At 49.2% G+C, this 15,278-nt stretch overlaps 1 protein-coding gene across 3 annotated transcripts in view; it reads left to right on the top strand.

The window, feature by feature from the left end:
- Positions 1 to 15,278, top strand: part of PPP1R9A (protein phosphatase 1 regulatory subunit 9A) — a 290,332-nt gene that overhangs the window by 241,198 nt on the left and 33,856 nt on the right. For all 3 annotated transcript variants that reach the window (XM_073677330.1, XM_073677329.1, XM_073677331.1), the window contains exons 9-11: positions 4 to 233; positions 1,068 to 1,164; positions 1,279 to 1,450. In XM_073677330.1, the coding sequence (XP_073533431.1) occupies positions 4 to 233; positions 1,068 to 1,164; positions 1,279 to 1,450 (499 nt within the window). The remainder of the gene's footprint in view (positions 1 to 3; positions 234 to 1,067; positions 1,165 to 1,278; positions 1,451 to 15,278) is intronic.

The following is a 15,278-nucleotide window of genomic DNA, read 5'->3' as shown; positions in this document are numbered from 1 at the left end:
CAGCTGAAAGCGGCAGAGAACGAGAAAGTGAGGTGGGAACTGGAGAAGACTCAGCTGCAGCAAAACATCGAGGAGAACAAAGATAGGATGATGAAGCTGGAAAGTTACTGGATCGAGGCTCAGACTTTGTGTCATACCGTCAACGAGCACCTGAAAGAGACTCAGAGCCAATACCAGGCCCTGGAGAAGAAATACAATAAGGCCAAGAAGCTCATCAAGGATTTCCAACAAAAGTAATTCCTTTTTTTTTTTGTAGCTACCTAAATTAGTCACTAGAGGTCAGTATTAGCAAAGAGGTAGATGGAGGGCAGGTCAGACTACGCAAAGTGGGTTTGTAGTCTGTTACCAGGGAGACACATAACTCTGCAAAGGAGCTGCAGACACTGAATGATGAGATGTTTTTTTTATCAAGGCTATTTGATTTTTATTTTAAGATGTATTAGAGCAATTAAAATAAAAATGTTAGGAGTTAGATCAAGTCTCTTCTCACATCCACATCTGCATTCAGAATTCTGTCTCCTTTCAGCAATGACACTGCTCACTAATATATAGATGTAGTAAGCGCCAGCGCAACCGATGCAATATAGATGTAGTAAGCGCCAGCGCAACCGGTGCAGTGTGCTTCGGGTGTAGTGTGGCACGCCAAAGTAAACCGCCTAGTGCGGCTGATCCTCCACTTTTTATTGCAACTGATCTCACTAAGCGGGTTTTTTTTTGGCATGCCACACTACACGTGCCACACGCGTTTCGAGTACAGATATTCATTGTGCCGATCGGTTTAGCGTTGCTACTTATTGGGTGTGCCGATCAGTTGATACCAGATCCTGCGGCTGCCAGATGTTCACAATATATGGAGCCAGAATACTACAGCACCATATCCTGCACAGTGGCCATTCTAGGGTACTGCAGCTCAGCTACGTGGGACCTGTTAACAGCTGATCATTGGTTCTGTCGAGTGTCTAACCCATCACCGATCTGATATGAATGATGAAACCTAAACTAGTGTTTTAAATATTATTGTATAGTTTATTCAATGAACTAATGCATTTTGGGTTTTTTTTTTCCAGGGAGGTTGATTTCATGAAACGTCAAGAAGTGGAGAAGAAAAAAATCGAAGACATGGAAAAAGTTCATCTTGCCGAAGTTCAAAACTTGCAGTCACGTGTGAGTAACATGACCAAGTCCCTGGCAGGTTTGTTAGCAAGTGGGGGGAAAAGTTCTAAAACAGAATTCCTCCAACGCGTTTCGCTCACTTCTATCACCTTCCTATTATTCCAGATCAGGGACCTGGAAGCAGAGGTGTTTCGGCTTCTCAAGCAAAACGGCAGCCAAGTGAACAATAACAACAACATTTTCGAAAGTAGGACATGTCTCGGCGACGACTCAAGCGGGGTTTCGGCGGAAGATTTGGGTGAAACGCAAGAGCCCACCTTAGATGGCTTGAAGGAAGGTTTGTTGAAACATTGAAAATCTTGAGTTGAGAAAGAAATTAAAAAAAAGGAAACAAAAACTAAATGACCCTCCTGGCAATATGCATAATGCATGTGACGAGCGCTGTGCTCCAGGCGACCGCTCGTAACATTTCTCCGAATTCAGAATGCAGTGTTACAATGTATCAGTGTCATTGCTGGATGCTTCTTTGTATGGTTACACACAGGCGCCATTCTCTGTATACGTTTTCTCTTGTCGGGGTCGAGTTGTGTAAAAGTTTATTACAAAAAAAAAAGCGACATAAACAACGGAACAAAAAAGTGGGACGGGTAATATATACATACATACATATATATATATACAGTTATGTTTTGTGTTCTGACTTCAATTGTACATCCAATAAACCGAAAATATCAAGGACCGATTCAGGGCTGCACCACTAAAGTGTGATTCATTTTGACATTTCCAAAATCTAAATCCTGAAGGCAAAATTTGATTGAAAAAAAATGGGGTAGGTAATTCTTAAAGGGAGTTTCCTCAGCTCTTTTCGGCCCGTTAAACCAATAGTAGTGCCAGGTGGGATAGTTATAGGGGTTTTCCCACGAGCAAGGTTCATTTTAATCAATAGTTCTTGGAATAATAATAATTTCCACAATTGGATGTGTTTAAAAAAAATGTTCCTGTGCTGAGATAATCTTATAAATGTGCCCCTGCTGTGTACTGTGTAATGGCTGTGTCTGACCGTACAGGAACATGGTCTGATCATACCACATCTCCTGGGCAGGGGAGGAAAAGAGGATACAGACATTACAGCACCGGATGACAGCTGATTCTTTTTGTGAGATAAAACATTTCACTGTCTGTTTTTAAAAAAATGTTTTACTTCAAAGAAAGAATCAGCTGTGATCCCGTGCTATAATGTAAGTATACCTTTTTACTCCCCCCCCTGCCCAGGAGATGTGGTATGATCAGAACATGTTCCTGCACGGTCAGACACAGCCATTACACAGTACACAGCAGGGGCACATTTATAAGATTATCTCAGCACAGGAACATTTTTTTAAAACACATCCAATTGTGGAACTTATTATTATTCCAAGATCGATTGATTAAAATCAACTTTAAAATTAACTTTGTGTAGACATACTATGGTGGCCTTGGAGTGAGAAGTTGTACTTTTTAACCCTTATTCTAATGAGGTTGTAAGTGCCCGGTGGGCGTTTTTGAGCCTTAGTTTTGATTGACTTCCCTAGTAAAATCATTGAACCCTGGGACGGTGCATGCACAATATTTCCTCTGCTCACCAGTGACGTGAGAATCCTTGTGCTGTGCAGAGTGCTGCACATGTGCTGCGCCAGGTTTTCATGGCACATGCGCAAGATTTCAGCACCGGACAGAGTCAGTGGCATGCGGCAGGGTTTGCCAAGGAGCCTGAGCATCTACCAAGCTTATGGCTACCACTCGCCACCTCCTTAGATAACAGTATGATTTCTCACTTATTAGAATGGTATTACCACCTTTTCACACTGTCCGAATTACTCTTATAAAGTTTTCCTGTAGATCCCCTGCACCGTAAAAGTGAGGTTGGAATGAAAATTGAGTTCTGCATCCAATACGGACCAAAAATTTGAGAAATCCTCACAATACACATTATCTTTCCGCTTTGTCCTAGAGGGGGAGCTGTTGAAGTCTCGACCTCTACAATGGGAAAATAAGGCCAAAAATGACCCTTATGACAAACTGATATGTCTGTCCTTACCTTTAATGCAAGTTCTGTACATTATTGCGACATAACAGTCAAAATGCCGCAATGCCCAGATCAACTGCTGAATGACTACACATAGAGAGCATACACATCCCCCAACAGAGTATCGCAAAATCAAGGTTTTTGTTTTTTTTCAAAGCTGGTCATCTTAGGCCAAAAACCTTAGGAGGACATGTCTGTAGTCAAAGGGGCACATGGTTGTCTTTTGTCCATTGTTGCATTCTGCGGCTGCACATTGATGTCTCTAAATGAATCCTCCTTGATCAAGCAATGGAAGAGAAAGATTGATTTGCTTTCCACCTAAGCAAACAGTTGGGTTTGTGTCTCACCATCCCACCCCAATCACCGGCGATGGGGACCCAAGTCGATACTGGAGGTTTATGCTAAGGACAGGCCATCGATTTTGTAGTCGCAGACTAATAAAAAATACAAGTTTTTCCAAACATTCTACTATAGTTTATAATATTTTAGGGTCGATTCGGAGAATAAAACTTTTTGAATGTCGAGGGGCGCAAAATTACAGAGGCCAAAACTTGTTATCTCCCCTAAATCAGAGGGGTAAGTGGTCGCCCTTATATTTCTGGGACTCTTTTTATGCAATAGGTAGAGGGACACAGGCAAGAGGACATTGAAGACCCTCTTAGACAATAGATGAAAGTCGTCCAAGCCCATTGATTTTGATACTCATGTTAATGAGGTTCCCCGATTCTCCCCCAATAGATGAAACTCCAACTGCCCGATTCTTCTCTCCCCCGACATGACTTCCGATATTTTTGACTTCAGGGCCAGGTATCTGTCAGCGACTTACTCCTCTCTCCCCGTTGAAAACACATGAACGCTCACAATCTGAAGGAACCAACTAATGTACAGTAGCATCTAACTACTTTACTTATCACACATGTATCACACTCATCAGGATAGGTGATCAATGTATGATTATTGGGGGGTCCGACCGTCAGGAGACCCACGATCATGAGAAAGTGGATATTAAAGTCTATTGTGTAAATGGAGCTCTACTGAGCATGTGCGACCATTGTTTCATTCACCATGGTGGTCGCACATGCTCACTACAGCTCCATTCTCAGAGGTGGTTCTGGACCCCCTTTCTCGGGATCGTGGAAGCCACAGGAGCCAGACCTCCATCCATCATACATTCTGGACGGATGATAACATTTGTTTTTAAAAGACGTAAACTCAGATTATTTAAGACAAGATAACTAAACGTTCCGTCTCAAGGACACTTTTCATTTTTTCTAAAGGGAAGCGGTAAAGGAAAAAAAAGTCTTAATTTTGCATTTCCTGTTTAACCACAAAACTGTGATGTTATGTCAAATGTAAAAAAAAAAAAATGTTTGACCGTTTCGCCATCAATCCCGTTTCGTACTTCGTTTGTCATATTTTGAAATCATGTCTTACGGTGGTCAGTCGAAGGGGCTTTCACTTTTGCAATAAAGATATTGAAAACAAAAAAGCAAAATCCGCGTTTTTAAGGCTCTTTGATTCCATTTCGAATCAAGCAGTCATTCCCATTCCATGACGACGGTGAGAGAGGAACGAGTGAATTCATTTTCATTCATAGGGGCATTCTGATCATGGACTTTTTTTTTTTTTTTTTTTTAAATTTCGGACCATTTTGCCATCTTTTTTTTTTTTTTTTTTAAATATTTTACTTTTTATCAATTTCACCTTTTCTTTAAATTGTAACACTATCTGAATGTCATTCAGTCACTCAGCACATTTTCACTAAGAACTTTCACTGACTCAACTGGAAAGCCTAAATGCAAAATATCTCCTTAGTCGAAGGGGTGTGTAGACTTTTGCAATATTTTTATCGCACCAATGCACATTTAAAAAGTGGCGCAACTTTTCCGGAAAAAAAAAAAAAAAACAATTTTGTAAGTCATGTTTTATACAGAGCATGCCCACTACAGTAATCCCAGGACTCAAGTTTCCTATGTTATGTGAGACAGCAGCTCAGGTAAGATGGGCGTTCTCCCAAGATGTAGAAAAAAAAAAATCTACACTCAGAAAAAAAGGTGATTATTATATGATTCACTACCCGGATTTAATTAGGCAAAAAAAAGTCATACTTCACCTTTAAAAATATCCAACTGTTTTGTGTACACAGCCCATGTGTGAACCTATGTGTCTCCATGGTTACAAACTTCAAATAAACTTTTTGTATAGTGTGATTCCGCAGTCATGTGCTTCTTTTTTTTCCGTTTGACCCCTTTCCTACTGGTCTGGAGGTCAGTAAAGAGATGAAGAAGATGGAAGGAGGGATCACATGACTGCAGGACCAGACTACAAGCAAGGTTTGTTTGTAGTCTGTCACCATGGAGACACATAGATCTGAATAAGAGCTGTAGACAAAGGCAAGAAAATTCCTAGTGAAAGAAATTGATTGCAAAAGTCTACATATTTATAGGTAAATGTGCAGTATTTTTGATCATTTCAATAGAATGGGATTCCACCGATGTATTGAAAGTCAGCCCTTTTAAGTGTCCAAATCCCTTTACTAGAAGGTCTTAACTAAAAGGTACATCAATCCTATGTTTCCCATAGACACAGCCATGCAGGCTCGGATCCCCTTTAAATCTACAACCCCTTTAATTGAACCTAACATGTTAAAGCCCCTACCTTATCTTCAGCGTGTTGGAGAGCAGATTGTTATATGATTTTGAAAAAAAAAGATCCAGTGCCACAAACAGCGCCACCCTTGTATAGTGTTTGATTCTGGTATTGCAGCTCATCCCTTGTCAGTGACTACAGTGCCAGATATAACCAGTGGGGGGTGCTGTTTCTTTAAAGAAAAAAAAAAAGCAGACCCATTTCCTAAGACTCAGAAAAGGACAGTCCCCCAAAAAAGGGTACAGCTACAAGCCCAGTCTGTGACTACGAGTCCCTGCCTATCGTCTAGCACAGATCTGATTGCTTGCCCCATTTTATTGCGAGCCACCAGTGAGATGCGGAGTGTGTGCAGATATCTTCCAGTGTCATAAAACTTCGACAGGTAAGTCAACACGGCGCAAAGAAAAATTAAAGGGATGATCAAAAGCAAAACTTTATGAATAGGATACAGAATATGAGCCAATATTCTGTCTTATTCTAGTGGAAACCTATCCTGTTTCTAATTTAAAGGGAACCTGATAGCAGGATTTTGCTATGTAAACTACAGGCAGTGTCATGTTGGGGCCGCTGCACTGATTAATATGATACCTGAGGTGAAGAAATCCATCTTGTGTTTCTTGTGTAATCAGTGTTTGCTGTTTTGAGCTAATGGGATGCCCGTGGTCCGTGAAGGGACAGTAGGCCAGGTCTTATCCTGGTGCTCCGGGGAGGGACTGTAGGCCGGGGCTTATCCTGGTGCTCCGGGGAGGGACTGTAGGCCGGGCTTATCCTGGTGCTCCGGGGAGGGACTGTAGGCCGGTGCTTATCCTGGTGCTCTTGGGAGGGACTGTAGGCCGGGGCTTATCCTGGTGCTCCGGGGAAAGACTTTAGGTCGGCGCTTATCCTGGTGCTCCGGGGAGGGACTTTAGGCCGGGGCTTATCCTGGTGCTCCGGGGAGGGACTGTAGGCCGGCGCTTATCCTGGTGCTCCTGGGAGGGACCATAAGCCGAGGCTTATCCTGGTTCTCCGGGGAGGGACCGTAGGCCGGGGCTTATCCTCGTGCTCCTGGGAGGGACTGTAGGCAGGGTCATAACCTGGGGCTCTGGGGCGGGACTGTAATCCGGGGCTTATCCTGGGCTCTGGGGCGGGACTGTAGGCCGGGGCTTATCCTGGTGCTCCGGGGAGGGACTGTAGGCCGGGGCTTATCCTGGTGCTCCAGGGCAGGACTGTAGGTCGGGGCTTATCCTGGTGTTCCAGGGAGGGACTGTAGGCAGGGGCTTATCCTGGTGCTCTGGGGAGGGACTGTAGGCCAGCGCTTATCCTGGTGCTCCGGGGAGGGACTTGAGGCCGGCGCTTATCCTGGTGCTCCGGGGTGGGACTTGAGACCGGGCTTATCCTGGTGCTCCAGGGTGGGACTTTAGGCCGGGCTTATCCTGGTGCTCCGGGGAGGGACTGTAGGCCGGCGCTTATCCTGGTGCTCCTGGGAGGGACTGTAGGCAGGGGCTTATCCTGGTGCTCCTGGGATGGACTGCAGGCCGGGGCTTATCCTGGTGTTCCGGGGAGGTACTGTAGGCTGGCGCTTATCCTGGTGCTCCGGGGAGGTACTGTAGGCCGGGGCTTATCCTGGAGCTCCGTGGAGGGACTGTAGGCCGGGGCTTATCCTGGCGCTCCGAAGAGGGACTGTAGGCCGAGGCTTATCCTGGTGATCTGGGGAGGGACTGTAGGCTGGGGCTTATCCTGGTGATCTGGGGAGGGACTGTAGGCTGGGACTTATCCTGGTGCTCTGGGGAGGGACTGTAGGCCGGCGCTTATCCTGGTGCTCTGGGGAGGGACTGTAGGCCAGCGCTTATCCTGGTGCTCCGGGGAGGGACTTGAGGCCGGCGCTTGTCCTGGTGCTCCGGGGTGGGACTTTAGACCGGGCTTATCCTGGTGCTCCGGGGTGGGACTTTAGGCCGGGCTTATCCTGGTGCTCCGGGGAGGGACTGTAGGCCGGCGCTTATCCTGGTGCTCCTGGGAGGGACTGTAGGCCGGGGCTTATCCTGGTGCTCCGGGGAGGGACTGTAGGCCGGGGCTTATCCTGGTGCTCCGAAGAGGGACTGTGGGCCGTGGCTTATCCTTGTGCTCCGTGGAGGGACTGTAGGCCGAGGCTTATCCTGGTGATCTGGGGAGGGACTGTAGGCTGGGGCTTATCCTGATGCTCTGGGGAGGGACTGTAGGCCGGCGCTTATCCTGGTGCTCTGGGGAGGGACTGTAGGCCAGCGCTTATCCTGGTGCTCCGGGGAGGGACTTGAGGCCGGCGCTTATCCTGGTGCTCCGGGGTGGGACTTTAGACCGGGCTTATCCTGGTGCTCCGGGGTGGGACTTTAGGCCGGGCTTATCCTGGTGCTCCGGGGAGGGACTGTAGGCCGGCGCTTATCCTGGTGCTCCTGGGAGGGACTGTAGGCCGGGGCTTATCCTGGTGCTCCGGGGAGGGACTGTAGGCTGGCGCTTATCCTGGTGCTCCGGGGAGGGACTGTTGTAGGCCGGGGCTTATCCTGGAGCTCCGTGAAGGGACTGTAGGCCGAGGCTAATCCTGATGCTCCAGGGAGGGACTGTAGGCCTGGGCTTATCCTGGTGCTCCTGGGAGGGACTGTAGGCCGGGGCTTATCCTGGAGCTCCGTGGAGGGACTGTAGACCGGGGCTTATCCTGGTGCACCGGGGAGGGACTGTAGGCCAGGGCTTATCCTGGTCCTCCTGGGAGGGACTGTAGGGCGGGGTTTATCCTGGTGTTCCGGGGAGGGACTATAGGCCGGGGCTTATCCTGGTGCTCTGGGGAGGGACTGTAGGCCGGCGCTTATCCTGGCGCTCTGGGGAGGGACTTGAGGCCGGGGCTTATCCTGATGCTGGGAGTGACTTTAGGCCGGGCTTATCCTGGTGCTCCGGGGAGGGAGTGTAGGCCGGGGCTTATCCTGGTGCTCCGGGGAGGGACTGTAGGCAGGGTCATAACCTGGGGCTCTGGGGCTGGACTAGGCCGGGGCTTATCCTGGTGCTCCGGGGCGGGACTGTAGGCCTGGGATTATCCTGGTGCTCCGGGGAGGGACTGTAGGCCTGGGCTTATCCTGGTGCTCCGGGGAGGGACTTGAGGCCGGGGCTTATCCTGATGCTGGGAGTGACTTTAGGCCGGGCTTATCCTGGTGCTCCGGGGAGGGAGTGTAGGCCGGGGCTTATCCTGGTGCTCCGGGGAGGGACTGTAGGCAGGGTCATAACCTGGGGCTCTGGGGCTGGACTAGGCCGGGGCTTATCCTGGTGCTCCGGGGCGGGACTGTAGGCCTGGGATTATCCTGGTGCTCCGGGGAGGGACTGTAGGCCTGGGCTTATCCTGGTGCTCCGGGGAAGGACTGTAGGCCGGGGCTTGTCCTGGTGCTCCGGGGCAGGACTGTAGGTCGGGGCTTATACTGGTGCTCCAGGGAGGAACTGTAGGCCGGCGCTTATCCTGGTGCTCCTGGGAGGGACTGTAGGCCGGGGCTTATCCTGGAGCTCCGTGGAGGGACTGTAGACCGGGGCTTATCCTGGTGCATCGGGGAGGGACTGTAGGCCGTGGCTTATCCTTGTGCTCCGGGGAGGGACTGTAGGCTGGCGCTTATCCTGGTGCTCCGGGGTGGGACTGTAGACCGGGGCTTATCCTGGAGCTCCATGGAGGGACTGTAGGCCGGGGCTCATGCTGGTGCTCCGGGGAGGGACTGTAGGCCGGGGCTTATCCTGGTGCTCCTGAGAGGGACTGTAGGCCGGGGCTTATCCTGGAGCTCCGTGGAGGGACTGTAGACCGGGGCTTATACTGGTGCATCGGGGAGGGACTGTAGGCCGTGGCTTATCCTGGTGCTCCTGGCAGGGACTGTAGGCCGGGGCTTATCCTGGTATTCCGGGGAGGGACTGTAGGCTGGGGCTTATCCTGGAGCTCCGTGGAGGGACTGTAGGCCGCGGCTTATCCTGGTGCATCGGGGAGGGACTGTAGGCCGTGGCTTATCCTGGTATTCCGGGGAGGGACTGTAGGCCGGGGCTTATCCTGGAGCTCCGTGGAGGTACTGTAGGCAGGGCCTTATCCTGGTGCTCCGGGGCGGGACTGTAGGCCGGGGCTTATCCTGGTGCTCCGGGATGGAACTGTAGGCCGGGTCTTATCCTGGTGCTCCGGGGCAGGAATGTAGGTAGGGTCTTATCCTGGTGCTCCGGGGCGGGACTGTAGGCCAGGTCTTATCCTGGTGCTCCAGGGCCGGACCTTAGGCCGGGGCTTGTTCTGGTGCTCCAGGGACGGACCGTAGGCCTAGGCTTATCCTGGTTCTCCGGGAAGGGACTGTAGGCTGGGGCTTATCCTGGTGTTCCGGGGAGGGACTATAGGCCGGGGCTTATCCTGGTGCTCTGGGGAGGGACTGTAGGCCGGCGCTTATCCTGGTGCTCTGGGGAGGGACTGTAGGCCAGCGCTTATCCTGGTGCTCCAGGGAGGGACTTGAGGCCGGCGCTTATCCTGGTGCTGTGAGTGACTTTAGGCCGGGCTTATCCTGGTGCTCCGGGGAGGGAGTGTAGGCCGGGGCTTATCCTGGTGCTCCGGGGAGGGACTGTAGGCAAGGTCATAACCTGGGGCTCTGGGGCGGGACTAGGCCGGGGCTTATCCTGGTGCTCCGGGGCGGGACTGTAGGCCTGGGATTATCCTGGTGCTCCGGGGAAGGACTGTAGGCCTGGGCTTATCCTGGTGCTCCGGGGAAGGACTGTAGGCCGGGGCTTGTCCTGGTGCTCCGGGGCAGGACTGTAGGTCGGGGCTTATCCTGGTGCTCCAGGGAGGGACTGTAGGCCGGCGCTTATCCTTGTGCTCCTGGGAGGGACTGTAGGCCGGGGCTTATCCTGGAGCTCCGTGGAGGGACTGTAGACCGGGGCTTATCCTGGTGCATCGGGGAGGGACTGTAGGCCGTGGCTTATCCTTATGCTCCGGGGAGGGACTGTAGGCTGGCGCTTATCCTGGTGCTCCGGGGTGGGACTGTAGACCGGGGCTTATCCTGGAGCTCCGTGGAGGGACTGTAGGCCGGGGCTTATGCTGGTGCTCCGGGGAGGGACTGTAGGCCGGAGCTTATCCTGGTGCTCCTGAGAGGGACTGTAGGCCGGGGCTTATCCTGGAGCTCCGTGGAGGGACTGTAGACCGGGGCTTATCCTGGTGCATCGGGGAGGGACTGTAGGCCGTGGCTTATCCTGGTGCTCCTGGCAGGGACTGTAGGCCGGGGCTTATCCTGGTATTCCGGGGAGGGACTGTAGGCCGGGGCTTATCCTGGAGCTCCGTGGAGGGACTGTAGGCCGCGGCTTATCCTGGTGCATCGGGGAGGGACTGTAGGCCGTGGCTTATCCTGGTATTCCGGGGAGGGACTGTAGGCCGGGGCTTATCCTGGAGCTCCGTGGAGGTACTGTAGGCAGGGCCTTATCCTGGTGCTCCGGGGCGGGACTGTAGGCCGGGGCTTATCCTGGTGCTCCGGGATGGAACTGTAGGCCGGGTCTTATCCTGGTGCTCCGGGGCAGGACTGTAGGTAGGGTCTTATCCTGGTGCTCCAGGGCGGGACTGTAGGCCGGGGCTTGTTCTGGTGCTCCAGGGCCGGACCTTAGGCCGGGGCTTGTTCTGGTGCTCCAGGGACGGACCGTAGGCCTAGGCTTATCCTGGTTCTCCGGGGAGGGACTGTAGGCTGGGGCTTATCTTGGAGCTCCGTGGAGGGACTGTAGGCCGGGGCTTATCCTGGTGCTCCGGGGAGGGACTGTAGGCCGGGGCTTATCCTGGTGCTCCTGGGAGGGACTGTAGGCCGGGGCTTGTCCTGGGCAGGACTGTAGGCTGGGTCTTATCCTGGTGCTACGGGGCGGGACTGTAGGCCGGTGCTTATTCTGGTGCTCCGGGGTGGAACTGTAGTCAGGGTCTTATCCTGGTGCTCCGGGGCAGGACTGTAGGTAGGGTCTTATCCTGGTGCTCCGGGGCGGGACTGTAGGCCGGGCCTTGTTCTGGTGCTCCAGGGCCGGACCGTAGGCCGGGGCTTGTTCTGGTGCTCCAGGGAAGGACTGTAGGCCGGGGCTTATCCTGGTTCTCCGAGGCGTGACCGTAGGCCGGGGCTTATCCTGGTGCTCCGAGGAGGGACTGTAGGCTGGGGCTTGTCCTGGTGCTCCGGGGTCGGACTGTAGGCAGGGTCTTATCCTGGTGCTCCGGGGCGGGACTGTAGGCCGGGGCTTGTTCTGGTGCTCCAGGGCCGGACCGTAGGCCGGGGCTTATCCTGGTGCTCCGGGGCGGGACCGTAGGCCGGGGCTTATCCTGGTGCTCCGGGGAGGGGCTGTAGGCCGGGGCTTGTCCTGGTGCTCCGAGGCCAGACTGTAGGCAGGGTCTTATCCTTAGCAAAAAAGAAGCAAGACAAAAATATATCTCATACCCTACCATAATTATATATAAATGTAAAGCAAAGTTGCATAATAAATATAGGGTACTTAGTGAACTATTTTTGATCAAAAAAAGTATACAAGCCGTCCCACCAGCGGCAAGGTGACCCTAAATTGGGACGGTACCTATACTGCCTATATTAAAAACCTTACTGTATATCAAAGTTGAAGTAATGCATATAAAAGGGTAGACAAATAGGACCGGGTCCCAACTCCAGACCACCTAGGCCCGTGGTAAGCTACATATATACCAATCAGCTCAACAAAGGGCATGCCACACCCTTAAATTGCACAGAATGCAAACAAGTCAAAAAACCAGACAATGTGAACTGAGGTCTAAGATGGCAGACATACAAGAAACAGAGGCATGTTCACACTAGCAAAAAAGAAGCAAGACAAAAATATATCTCATACCCTACCATAATTATATATAAATGTAAAGCAAAGTTGCATAATAAATATAGGGTACTTAGTGAACTATTTTTGTATACAAGCCGTCCCACCAGCGGCAAGGTGACCCTAAATTGGGACGGTACCTATACTGCCTATATTAAAAACCTTACTGTATATCAAAGTTGAAGTAATGCATATAAAAGGGTAGACAAATAGGACCGGGTCCCAACTCCAGACCACCTAGGCCCGTGGTAAGCTACATATATACCAATCAGCTCAACAAAGGGCATGCCACACCCTTAAATTGCACAGAATGCAAACAAGTCAAAAAACCAGACAATGTGAACTGAGGTCTAAGATGGCAGACATACAAGAAACAGAGGCATGTTCACACTAGCAAAAAAGAAGCAAGACAAAAATATATCTCATACCCTACCATAATTATATATAAATGTAAAGCAAAGTTGCATAATAAATATAGGGTACTTAGTGAACTATTTTTGATCAAAAAAAGTATACAAGCCGTCCCACCAGCGGCAAGGTGACCCTAAATTGGGACGGTACCTATACTGCCTATATTAAAAACCTTACTGTATATCAAAGTTGAAGTAATGCATATAAAAGGGTAGACAAATAGGACCGGGTCCCAACTCCAGACCACCTAGGCCCGTGGTAAGCTACATATATACCAATCAGCTCAACAAAGGGCATGCCACACCCTTAAATTGCACAGAATGCAAACAAGTCAAAAAACCAGACAATGTGAACTGAGGTCTAAGATGGCAGACATACAAGAAACAGAGGCATGTTCACACTAGCAAAAAAGAAGCAAGACAAAAATATATCTCATACCCTACCATAATTATATATAAATGTAAAGCAAAGTTGCATAATAAATATAGGGTACTTAGTGAACTATTTTTGATCAAAAAAAGTATACAAGCCGTCCCACCAGCGGCAAGGTGACCCTAAATTGGGACGGTACCTATACTGCCTATATTAAAAACCTTACTGTATATCAAAGTTGAAGTAATGCATATAAAAGGGTAGACAAATAGGACCGGGTCCCAACTCCAGACCACCTAGGCCCGTGGTAAGCTACATATATACCAATCAGCTCAACAAAGGGCATGCCACACCCTTAAATTGCACAGAATGCAAACAAGTCAAAAAACCAGACAATGTGAACTGAGGTCTAAGATGGCAGACATACAAGAAACAGAGGCATGTTCACACTAGCAAAAAAGAAGCAAGACAAAAATATATCTCATACCCTACCATAATTATATATAAATGTAAAGCAAAGTTGCATAATAAATATAGGGTACTTAGTGAACTATTTTTGATCAAAAAAAGTATACAAGCCGTCCCACCAGCGGCAAGGTGACCCTAAATTGGGACGGTACCTATACTGCCTATATTAAAAACCTTACTGTATATCAAAGTTGAAGTAATGCATATAAAAGGGTAGACAAATAGGACCGGGTCCCAACTCCAGACCACCTAGGCCCGTGGTAAGCTACATATATACCAATCAGCTCAACAAAGGGCATGCCACACCCTTAAATTGCACAGAATGCAAACAAGTCAAAAAACCAGACAATGTGAACTGAGGTCTAAGATGGCAGACATACAAGAAACAGAGGCATGTTCACACTAGCAAAAAAGAAGCAAGACAAAAATATATCTCATACCCTACCATAATTATATATAAATGTAAAGCAAAGTTGCATAATAAATATAGGGTACTTAGTGAACTATTTTTGATCAAAAAAAGTATACAAGCCGTCCCACCAGCGGCAAGGTGACCCTAAATTGGGACGGTACCTATACTGCCTATATTAAAAACCTTACTGTATATCAAAGTTGAAGTAATGCATATAAAAGGGTAGACAAATAGGACCGGGTCCCAACTCCAGACCACCTAGGCCCGTGGTAAGCTACATATATACCAATCAGCTCAACAAAGGGCATGCCACACCCTTAAATTGCACAGAATGCAAACAAGTCAAAAAAACAGACAATGTGAACTGAGGTCTAAGATGGCAGACATACAAGAAACAGAGGCATGTTCACACTAGCAAAAAAGAAGCAAGACAAAAATATATCTCATACCCTACCATAATTATATATAAATGTAAAGCAAAGTTGCATAATAAATATAGGGTACTTAGTGAACTATTTTTGATCAAAAAAAGTATACAAGCCGTCCCACCAGCGGCAAGGTGACCCTAAATTGGGACGGTACCTATACTGCCTATATTAAAAACCTTACTGTATATCAAAGTTGAAGTAATGCATATAAAAGGGTAGACAAATAGGACCGGGTCCCAACTCCAGACCACCTAGGCCCGTGGTAAGCTACATATATACCAATCAGCTCAACAAAGGGCATGCCACACCCTTAAATTGCACAGAATGCAAACAAGTCAAAAAACCAGACAATGTGAACTGAGGTCTAAGATGGCAGACATACAAGAAACAGAGGCATGTTCACACTAGCAAAAAAGAAGCAAGACAAAAATATATCTCATACCCTACCATAATTATATATAAATGTAAAGCAAAGTTGCATAATAAATATAGGGTACTTAGTGAACTATTTTTGATCAAAAAAAGTATACAAGCCGTCCCACCAGCGGCAAGGTGA

Source organism: Phyllobates terribilis, unplaced genomic scaffold (assembly GCF_046119375.1).
Source record: "Phyllobates terribilis strain yellow unplaced genomic scaffold, ASM4611937v1 Scaffold_4__5_contigs__length_816908805, whole genome shotgun sequence".
Classification (NCBI taxonomy): domain Eukaryota; kingdom Metazoa; phylum Chordata; class Amphibia; order Anura; family Dendrobatidae; genus Phyllobates; species Phyllobates terribilis.
Note: the sequence above shows the minus strand (reverse complement) of the source record. Positions and strands in the feature narration are given on the sequence as shown.